This window comes from Rutidosis leptorrhynchoides, chromosome 6, assembly GCF_046630445.1.
Source record: "Rutidosis leptorrhynchoides isolate AG116_Rl617_1_P2 chromosome 6, CSIRO_AGI_Rlap_v1, whole genome shotgun sequence".
Classification (NCBI taxonomy): Eukaryota; Viridiplantae; Streptophyta; class Magnoliopsida; order Asterales; family Asteraceae; genus Rutidosis; species Rutidosis leptorrhynchoides.
In genome coordinates, this window is record NC_092338.1 from 380,234,180 (window position 1) to 380,246,141 (window position 11,962).

The window sequence follows — 11,962 nt, forward strand, 5'->3', positions numbered from 1 at the left end:
CATTGAATGCACTATGTCAAATTCGAGTGAACTACAATGCCCTATATTTATAACATCAGTCACAAATTATGATGAATAGGCTTGAAATTTGTAACATCAAATAAACCAATTGCACAAGTTCTTTGGGGTAATCCCGCGAAGTCGCGGGTTATAAACTAGTTTTCATATATAAATTGAATTATTAGATTTTTTAATTTAAATTAATATATATAAATATAAATTTCATTACTTAAAATATTATATTATATTTTATATTACTATATAATATTATATTAATATTAACAACAATAGATGTTATAATTATATTAATTAATAATATTATATATTATATAATTATTAATAAAACTGTTTTAAATGATCATAAATACTATTTTTTCGGATAATACATTCATTTAATATAAATATTTATAATATTTATATATATAAATGATAATATATTGAAGCCAGTTACAATATTTTTTACTATAGAAAAATGTATAAAATAGATATTTCTTTATTAATACTATAATATTATTTATGAATAATATTTTATAAATATAAAATTAATTTACAGTTTGCGCATAAATTTAAAAAATTATGTTAATATAATATTTGTAGAATATTATGTAAATGCACGGGCTCAAGTTTGTCAATTGAAGTTAATGTTTATTGATAATCTTTATAGATATTTATATGTATGTTTGCTCTGTTTCATTTGAGATTTTGAAATAATAAAATTAGTTTGTACTAAAAACATATATAACTAGAGATGTACATAAAGTATTATTCTTAACGATCAGTTTTAAAACAACTTCTTATGGGCACATGTTTGGTGTTTTATCGATTATTTGTCAATTGAAGTTAAAATTATTTTAACGGACGGGCTCATAATCTATGCGTTAGTATTCAATACTGATGTTTTTGATACAAATATTATCAGTAATAAAGGATTGTTTATTGTAATTGTATTATACATTTGATAAATATCAATATTAACGTTATCGACTACTAATATATACAAATGTCGTGCAACGTACGGGCTCATAAAACTATATATATATATATATATATATATATATATATATATAGGAAGGATCAATGGGGAAGTAACCAATCGGGGGGAAGCGGGGGGAAGCAAAATTTTTTTTTTCGTTTTTTTTGAAAAATTTTTTCCGGCATCAAGATCACACGAAAATATGAACATTTAGAAGAGACACTTCGTGATGAATGTTATTATTTAGGCGGGAAAACGATCAACAAAAATTACATTCAAGATAATATTGTTCGTGACGAATATGAACGTTTTTTTTTTTTTTTTCATGTTTTGTGAAGTAAAATTTAGCCCGATTTAGAGTTTAGGGTTTAGGGTTTGGTGTTTTGGGTTTATGGATAAACCCAAAACACCAAACCCTAAACCCTAAACCCTAAACTCTAAACCGTTCGTGTTAAAAACTCAGTCTAAATCCTAAATCTAAACCCTAAATCTAAACCCTAAACCCTAAATTTCTAAACCCTAATATCTAAACCCTATAAACCCTAATATCTAAACCCCAATAGCTAAAACCTCAAAATACGCTCGAAAAACACGATAATTGTTATATATTACTTCTTCGAGCGTTTTCCCGCCAAAATAAAAACATTTATCACAAAGTGTCTCTACTAAACGTTCATATTTTCATCTCATCTATAATGTTCGTGAACAAAGTTTTTTCAAAAAACGAAAAAAAAAAAAGTTTTTGCTTCTCCCCGCTTTCTCCCAAATGGTTACTTCCCTCTTGATCCTACCACTATATATATATATATATATATATATATATATATATATATATATATATATATATATATATATATATATATATATATGATAGAGAAGCAAATTATTAGTAGGAACATGGATACACAATGATCAGGATAGATAGACAATGTTTTAAAATCATTCGAAACAAAAGAAATCATAATGAAATACTATAAAAGTATCCACACAAAAAATACAATAGCATAACGAAAAAAAAAAAAACAACACTTATAAGCAACACTAAAGCAATTAAGACACTACAATAGCCAAAAAGTAAGAAAATAGCAGCACATGGCAAGTCCTAAAGTAACATCGACCATAATGGGCGGCATACCAGAATTAAAAATTACTCACAATGCACATTAGAAAGATTAATATAGAGTGGAGTTGTACCTTATCTTGCATCTCCTGCTTAATCTCCTCAAATTGTGGTCTCATCTCAAATTATGGTCTCAAAATCTGTCCAAAATAAGCAAAACATGGACAATGAATATTACTCACTTTTAGGTGTTGTTTGTTTTCCTGTCTGCAGACCTTATTATGTCTTATGTCTTCGCGCTCGCAGACATTTTTACTGCAGACAGTTTGTTTTTCTGAAGACATAAAATAAAATAATGTCTTATTATGTCTGCAGCCTCGCAGACTTAGAAATATGCTTCTAAGTGCTGCAGACAGAACTAAGTTATTTTGCAGACATAAAAACAAACAGTCTTCACTATTCAGCATACAGACCTTTAGACCACATCTTTTTTACAGACATGGTCCGCAGATCTTCAGACCAAAACATCTTAAAAAACAAACAACACCTTAGAAGCAATATAAACCAATTACCACAAATATAGAGTGTGTTCTGGTACATAGAAGAATGCCATCTTTTTTTAATAGTTTCTTCACCTGAATTTACATGAAAAAACCCAAATTCTTAGATCTTTGCAACAACCATGTCAAAAACGAGTAACACATCTATGTCTATACACCGAAGAATCAAATACAAACTTAACTCTACGAAATTACACATAAAGTTATGGGTCAAAATGATCAGTTTCAAATTATTAGTTCATACATAACAAAACATGAGTAGTTTGTACTGCGGATATGAAATTTTTATTAATACATATCGAATGAATACTTTTTTTTTTATGAAAAATAAGCAACAATATTGAATTTAGCTACTGAAAAGAGCATAATTTCAAAATAAATGAAAAAAGCTTGCCTTCAATAGTAGATTGATTTGGATGCGTAACAGCTTGTGATTGTATAGTAAGTGGTGCTGCTATGTTGTTTAACCTGCAAAACTCAAAGTCCAGTTTTCAAATCTGACCATACGTCGCAAAGATATATATGTAGTATCCAAATCTGCACACAGGGACCATACGCTTAAACAACTTTTATCAGTGTCTTTCGTGCTATAAACATATTCGGTATAAAACAAATTTGAGATGGAAATGAGTAATATACAAATTCAAGAACGAACCTAAATCCAGTCCCAAAGTAACATTTTTCTAACAAAGTAAAGGTGACATGGGATGCATACATTGAATATGAAAGTTGTGTGAACACGTCAATACTTACAAAAGATATAGTTAAATTATTAGGTTTAAACAAACTCGGTGATCTAGATCATTCTACAAAAACCCAAGTTTAAAAACTTATCAAGCTACAACCACTCATAAAACCATTAAGATTGTAAGTTCTTTTAAAGTGTTGTTTGACATTAAGATTAAAGAACATATTAAAGTGTGTCATACGTTTACTCGGATTGAAGTGTGATTGATGATTTCAAGAGCACAAAACCCTAATTTAACCTTTAAACTAAAACATATTAGATATATAATAATCTAAGGTTTTATCGAATTGGTAAACGATTAACAAAAAAAATTGTCCGTGAGACAGAGATAAGCATTGAAAATAAAAAACCCTAATTTCATATAAAATCAAAATCGTTCGTGACACGTGATAATTGATGGGTGATATTCGATTTGAATAACCTGCGATCAAAACGATAGCCAGAAGGATTGATGAACGTACCTCGGTTACAAAATTCAGACTTTCACCGTGATTGATTTATTAACAGGTACACTAAACTATTATTAAAAAAAAAAAAAAAAAGCTAAATTTAATTGGATTTCAATTTTAAAAGGAATAAGATGAGTTAAGTGTTAAATGAAACCCTTTTAACTGTTTACCATAAAAAAAAAAAAAAAAAAAAAACTATCAATTCTTTGCGTATTGTAAGCGGCGATTGCTAGCGTTAGATTTTTCCAATCAATTGGCAGTGCTGGAATTTTCAATAAATTTTTCCAGTCTAATGTCGATCGATTATTTCAGATTAAAGAGGCGGTTTGACGACTATGTTGGGATTTTTGAGTGGATCTGAGTCGTTATTGTGAAACCCTAATTACGAATGGGTAGTATCCCCTAAACTTTTGGTTGTACACGTGTAAGCTTATGGATGTTTCATGTAACTTTAGGTTATAAAAATTAGAGGCATTTTTTTTTGTGACACGTGGCCCTAAAATTCGAGGGCCTCTAATTAGATACCACGTGACGATTTATCCCTTGATTTATCTATGTTAGAGATAGATAAGTTTTAGATTTTAATAAGCCACAATAACTTTTTATGGTAATACTAAAATTAACAATTTAAACCTTATCTAACTTTCATTTATTATTTATAAAATTATATATCGTCAAAATTATAGAATAAGTAAATCTAACACGTGAATCCTTATTTTTTATGCTTGATGGGATGAGCTTATTTTTTAGGTTCTACTTTTTTTTGTTATCAAATAAAGCTTAAAAACTATAATCTCTACTTTTTAAGCTCGTAAAATAGGTCATCCAAACACACCCATAATTACGAAATCTGATATTTAAGAAATTGCGAGTTGATCAATGTTATCGATAGATGGCTATTGTGTTTTTCTCGGTTATAATCTTCTAAGTTGATCGTCAAAACACAGGCCTTCTCGATCTAGTGGAGAAGCCGAGTACCCGATGTCACTAATGCGGTTGCCAAAGTTGTTTTCACTACTCCAATGGAGGAAACTAATTGAGATTGACATTCATTTTATTCCATACTTTGTTGCTACCAGTCACCTTCGCATTCTTTACATCGCATCACGGTATCAGTATTTAGTTATCTTCACAAAGAGATTATCGTTTGTTCTTTTTGATAAATTTTCGTACAAGTTTGACCATTCATTCTCCTCCCATTTCAACTACGGGAATGTTAACGGATAATATGCATATTCTATTACTTAGCCCGTTGAATTTTTGAAAGATTTAGGGGTTGAAAGATACAGGTCATGTCAATTGACAAGTTCATGAAATTAATGTGGTATTAGAGAACTACGGATTTCGCCTGTTAACTTCATTGTAATCGCATACATGAGGATTAGTGTTACAGATTTTGTACCGTTCAGATCTAAATAATACCACCAGTGGCTTTAACATGTAAATGTTATCAAACAAATTAGATTAAAGTATTGAACAAACATGATTACAAAAGTGGATTTGATATTTAAATTGTGTGAATGTAATAAAATGGAAGAATATATCAGATAGTATAATTTTTAATTTTAATTGTATCATTAAAGTTTGTATAAGATGTTAGGGTTAAAGCTACTATATACTTTCTCAAATGTCCCGATGTAGTGTATATACCCATTTTCGTCGCACTGTCGGCTATATACTTTCAAAAAGTGTTCTCATGTCAACAATTTATTACCGGTACATCCGGTCAAAATAATTACGTGTAATATTTTGTTTTCTTTAAAAGTTGCTTGGACTAAATATAGTTTCCTTTTTGTTCCAACGTAGTCTATATTGTTTATTTTTTTGTTCCAATGTAAACTATAAATATGATGTCACGTCATCAACTATTTTAGTTGAAGATTAAAAATGTATAATCGTTTATATTAGTATACTTTTTGAAAGTATATATAGCCGACAATGGGACAAAAATTGATATATAACCTACATCAGACTATTTGAGAAAGTATATAGCTTATTTGTAATTTTAACCCAAGATGTTATATGGCACTTGAAAAAGTTGCATTCTTGTATAACCAAATACTAAAAATTTAGGGAGTGGAGAGTCTAAATATATGGCTTAGGTGAGTACAATAACAACCGGCTGATAAAACTAATCCCTCGTAGCTGCGAAGGTTCGTCAGCGATCGCAAAACGGGTAGTCATCTTGGAATTAGTTGACTCGCAAAGCGAATCGGATACCAAGTAATAAAAAAAAAGGTTTCTAGCTTACTGACATTAAAGATGCCAATATAAGCCAAATGGACCTATGAATGTCCAAGTTGCTGTTAAAAAATAAGTTTTAAGTTTTATGAGTTACATTGGAGATAGTTATTTGTTAATAATCCCCTAGTACAAGAATCATTTATATATCCACTTTACTACATCCTTCTTATCTATCGGTCCGCAAGTAAACAATTTCATATTTATACGATGCAAAACACGAATGTAGATAGACTGCCTTATCGTTTTCTCTTTCACATTCTTCGATAAGACCTTGGAGAAAATAATTAACCCTCTTCCCAGTCGATGCCGTCGTCATCTTCATCTTCATCTTCTCCAGACGGCTCTGTTGCTTCAACGTTCAAGTCCACCTTTAAAGCCCCAACTGACAAAAAAAAAAAAAAAAAAAGGATATGCTATTATAACAAAAAGCCAGTACAGGAGGTTATACTGTTAGATGAAGCAGATTTCATACAATTAATTTGTAAAATAAATTTAAATGGTTTGGGCAGGAAGAAAAAGAAAGCTTACAGAGGAACAACTAAACCGGGTCAAACGACACTATATGTTAATTATTATGCATATATACTGTTAGATAAAGCAGATTTCAAACAATTAATTTGTATTAGTTTATATGGTTTGGGCAGGAAAAAAAAGCTTATACGGGAACAAGTAAACCGGGTCAAACGACACTATATATTCATTATTATGCATATATACTGTTAGATGAAGCAGATTCAAACAGTTAATTTGTAAATTAGTTTATAAGGTTTGGGCAGGAAAAAAAAGCTTACACAGGAACAAGTAAACCGGGTCAAACGTCACTATATGTTCATTATTATGCATAAAGTCTTCTAAATCATGTTATTTAATGATTTAGATTATATCTGAAATGATATAGTTTTAAACTTTTAATTAACCATAACTTATGCAGTATGTATTATATACCTGGAATAGGAGTTTCTTCCCATTCAACGTCATCATCATCATGTTTCCGTTTTCTAGAATTTGCAGGATCAACATCATTAAAAGTATTATTATTAAATGATGAATCTTGCTCCTCCTTTATGGTGGCTTCTTCTTGCTCTTTTTGCCTCTGAAGTAAAGCAGCATAGTATGCTTTGAAATACTCATCCTACAACAATGTGATAATGAGTATACGGGTTTAATTATAATAATATACAAGATTATTTTTAAAAGGTTAAATAGTAGTAAGTAATCCGATTCTCGAACTAGCCTGAAGAGTCTTTTGATCATCGTCTTGAATGATGGACTTTTTCTCATCTTTTTGATCCATAGAAGAAGCAGAAGTTCCTTCCATATTTGATTCTTGTTTAACACCGCGTTGATCGTTTGTAAGATTCATTCCTTCCTTTATCATCCAAGGTGGCAAAACTTTCATCGGTGAATTCTCTAATTTTATCTCTCCTTTTTCTTCCACACCAGAAAATGCCACTTCAACCTGTTACATCATTTATTTATACAAGTTATTATTTATTTAATTAGGGTTTTAATAATGTAACTGTGTGTTCTCGCGATGAGAAATTATATGTTTGAGATTCTGCATTCTCATTAAACGGTGTCATTGTTTCTAATCCATTGTATCACCATTTATTCATATATAATACATTCATTACATTTGTTTAAATGTAAACCCCTTTAACCATATTGGGTCTTCTTGATATTCTAAAGCTGGATATCTATTTAAAGTTCATATGTTTAGCCAACTATTTTATTTTATAAAGTATTATATTATATTATACTCCCTCCATCCCAATTATATTGTCTAGCCAAAAAGATAGGTAAAAGGTAAGGAGTAAAACAGGAAAGTACACAAAAAAGTACAATATAATAATGATATTTCATAAACTGTTTGTTTATTGTCTGGGACAATAGAATTGGGACGGAGGGAGTAATACAGTAATAAGGACTACCTTTAAGACATAATTTCACATGCACATTTCAATATATTTGACCCTGTTCTTATAGGTGGCAATTTTGATACATTATATATATATATATATATATATATATATATATATATATATGTATATATATATATATATATATGTATATATATATATATATATGTATGGTGAAGATCAAGCGCTAAGTGGGTGTTGGTGGGATAAGGGGATAAGTGATTTTTATATCTTTATTTCTACAGCTCCGATTTAAAAAAAAAAAAAAAAATTGCTGGTATCTATTTTCAGTGTGCAGATTCAGAAATTTTTTTTTTTTTTTTTTTTTTAACTAGAGCGTTAAGATGCATCTGATGCATGTTATCCGCTGTTTGATGCATGTTAACTGCCTTTCATGCAGCAGATGCATCTTAACAAAAAACAAAGGAAAAATGACTTTTGATTAAAAAAAACAGTGTTTAGGGTTTAGTAATTAGGGTTTAGTAATTACGGTTTAGAAATTAGGGTTTAGGGTTTAGAAATTAGGGTTTTAGAACGAGTTTTTAAACGAACGGTTTAGAGTTTAGGGTTTAGGGTTGAGGGTTTACGGAGTAAACCCTAAACCCTAACCCCTAAACCCTAAATCGGGCTAAATCCTAAAAAAAACCTCAAAAAACGTTAACATGCATCAGGTGCATTTCAAGCTCCTGTTGAGGGGGAAAAAAAAAAAAAAAAAAAAATTATGAATCTACACAATGTCAGTAGATCACGGAAATTTTTTTTTTTTTAAAATTGGAGCTCTAATGTAAAAGATATAAAAATATCATTTTACTTATCCCCTTATCCCAAAAAAGTCACTTATCCCTTGATCTCCCCCCTATATATATATATATATATATATATATATATATATATATATATATATATATATATATATATATACACATATATATACATATATATATATACATATATATATATACATATATATATATATATATAGGTTGATTTGGGTTATGTTTGATCTCTAACGGTCAAAAGGTTAAGCTAGAAGATTTAACTAAAAATAGAGCACGTCAAATGAGTCGGAAAATGATTTAAGTGTCTTCACCGCATAAACCCTCCTAAATCACTATATTAAAAGATGTTATAATATCATTGTAATAAAATATTTTCATGATCATATCTCACATTTTATATTAGAAACAAAAGAACAATTTCAGATGCATCTAAATTCCCAACTCCAGTTTTGACCGGTAGCAGAAAGGTACTTCTTTGAACCTAAACCCATCTTAGTTACCAACACTCAATTTCCACCTTTAATGTGTCCCGACCAACCACTTTTAGTATCAACGAGACATTAGAGTTTGTATACATTGTTAAAACAAACCTTAAAAAACCAGAAAGAAACAGGTACCTTTGTCTCTCCAAGAAACGGCATAGGTGTTCCACTCTGTCCGGTTCTAGAAGAATCATTAGCATTAGGATCAGAATTAGACGCACGTGCAACCGTACTCGCTCTAAGTTCCCATGCTTGAAGGGTCCCATAATCAGGGGCTTCCAAGTCTTTTACTCTACTTAGCTGATCTGTCAACGGTTTCAGTTCTACCTGCATTTTTTATCACCATATTAGACCAACAGACTTTGTTAAATCAGTAAAAATCAAAACTTTTTAACATACCCAAATCATTTATATCACCAAATCACTAAAAGTGACTGAGTATTTTAATAAAAGTTCAAACAACAGTTCATTAAGTCAGTAGTATTGTAATTGTACCTCCAACTTTTGAAGCAAATCCCTTAACTTTTCACGACGTCTTCTTCGTGCATTATCGTCACCATCACCAATATCTTGAGAAGCTAATTTGTCACTCTCTGCAACTAATTCTGAGTTGCAGCTTTCACAATGAAAAGAGTCATCTTCAAAAGAGATCAATCGAATAGCATCCAATGCATTATATCTGGGCAATAATCACCACCTTATTCAACCTAATCGATAATAAATAAAAATACTTCCATGTATAATAAATAAGGTAACTGAATACAGAACCTTTTTCCACACTTTGGGCATACATATTCCTGTACTGTATTTTTGTTGTCTAATTCATCTTTTAACTTCTTTTTCATCCGATGCAGTCTGTATCTCACAACATCGTGTATCTGCAACAAGTTCATCATTTAGTAAATCAAAATCAATAATAAAAAGCCAGGTGTCATACTAATATTATTCTTTAAACAGATTAAACCTGTGCATAATCAAGACAACAATAAGAATGAGTGTGCAGTTTAATCTTTTCTTCTCCTTCTCTTCCAGTAAGGTTTTCAGCGGTGGCAGCAACTGCAGCACTATAAGCTTTTGCACCCTTGGCGGTCTATAACAAATAAAAACAAAAATAAAAAATAATAATAATAATAATTAATAATAATAATAATAAGAAAATATTATGTAATTTGCATTATAGTAAATAAGTTGTCACATATGAAGCTAACCTCTTTCCTATGATCCCTGGTGACTAGCTTTTCTTCTTCAAAAAACCGCAACGTTCGCCTAAGTTGTTTTAAGTGCAACTTTAGGTCTTTTGCCAGATCTTCTTCGCGCACCCATTGACGTCTGCAACAACATTACAAAAAAGCATAATGATAACAAAAAGAGAAACGCAGAAATAAAAAGATTGGAAGTAGAGAAATCCGTCACACAAGCTAAGAAACTACTTAACGTTAGCAAACAATTTCATAAAAGGCAAGGGAAACATTTCATTCAACAACTATAGTGCAAGTATGCTACTTAATTATATTAATTTTGTTTGAATAAATTACTTATCAGCATTTTGTTCAACAGAATTCCATATTTTCGAGGTACTGAACGTGTAATTCAAGAAAGATTACGCAGATCTTCAGACAAATACATCTTAAAAAACATCTTAAGAAACAAACAGCACATAAGTCACCACATAAGTCACCAAATATTAAGATGGCTAAGTTTGGTTATCTTTCTGCAATTACATAACACGAAGAAAACCTAAATGCACTAGCATTATAAAATTCAAGTGCACCACTTGAAGTAGTACTTCAATTGAAAGAGGCAAATTTTCAACATTTTAAGTGTGGCAGGATAAATGAATATGTGATCAATACATTATTCAAATCAAAATGCTATCTTTCCATAACATACAGTTATTTCAATATACATAAACAATACAAAAGATTTTAATAAAAAATCAAACCTTGTTAGGGCATCAAGAACAACAACAGCAATGCCTCTATTATCGCTTCTCCCTGATTTGGGTTGATTATCACCCTTTGTAGTAATATCGTCATAAAAAGCCCTAGCCGCCAACTTTACCAATCTATAATCAATCGATTGTAACTAATTAATAAAAACATTAATTAAACCCTAACGATTCATTGCAAATTGTAATGGCGCTTTAAGAAAACAAAATTAGGGATTTTTACTTGTTAAATGGCTCGATACTCATGTTTTTTAATCGTATATATAACTGAATAAATGAATTGATTGATACAATCAGCTAGGGTTTGATGATTTGGCCGTTGAATCTGGAGAGATTGAGACTTGTATTTGATATTGACAATGAGATTGAATGAAATAAATCGGAAGTTATAAGGTTTTTATTGCACCTATTGGGCTTAAAGTTTGGATCGGGTGTTTAGGACACCGAAAACTCACTTGACCGTAGATGGCAAATAAACTAAATCCCATCCGGTTAAAGCCGATATGAATATTGAATTTCTTTTTTTTTTTTTTTTTTTTTTTTACAAAATTATTAGTATTAGTATATATAAATAAAGATCAAATAATATGAAACAAGATTGAGGGGTGTGCGCTACGCGGCTTGAATTATCGATTACTATTCTATAAAGATAACGATTGTCAGAGTATTATATAGTTCAAAATTTACCATTATATGTATTAATTATAAAGTTAACATGCATCCGAAACTATTACACAGTTGCAAACCTACCATAATTTACACCATCCGAAACTATTACACGTCCTAATCCACCTGGACGA

The 11,962-nt window shown here is 30.2% G+C and overlaps 1 protein-coding gene across 1 annotated transcript; it reads right to left on the bottom strand.

The window, feature by feature from the left end:
• Positions 1-5,924: 5,924 nt before the first annotated feature.
• LOC139852785 (transcription initiation factor IIE subunit alpha) lies at positions 5,925-11,546 on the bottom strand. Its single transcript, XM_071842118.1, has 10 exons — positions 11,386-11,546; positions 11,157-11,279; positions 10,423-10,543; positions 10,179-10,304; positions 9,983-10,092; positions 9,710-9,893; positions 9,350-9,541; positions 7,269-7,493; positions 6,980-7,166; positions 5,925-6,416 (listed from the first exon to the last, which is right to left on the bottom strand). The coding sequence occupies exons 1-10, from the start codon at positions 11,406-11,408 to the stop codon at positions 6,319-6,321; spliced, it is 1,389 nt and encodes a 462-aa protein (XP_071698219.1). The 5' UTR covers positions 11,409-11,546; the 3' UTR covers positions 5,925-6,318.
• Positions 11,547-11,962: the final 416 nt, after the last annotated feature.

Bases quoted from the DNA above. Each gene is read 5' to 3' on its own strand.
- LOC139852785 (XM_071842118.1), bottom strand. From the start codon at position 11,408: ATGAGTATCGAGCCATTTAACAA. The intron at 11,280-11,385 runs GTAAAAATCCCT...GATTGATTATAG, and splicing joins AGTATCGAGCCATTTAACAA to ATTGGTAAAGTTGGCGGCTA. The intron at 7,494-9,349 runs GTACCTGTTTCT...ATGATGTAACAG, and splicing joins CGTTTCTTGGAGAGACAAAG to GTTGAAGTGGCATTTTCTGG.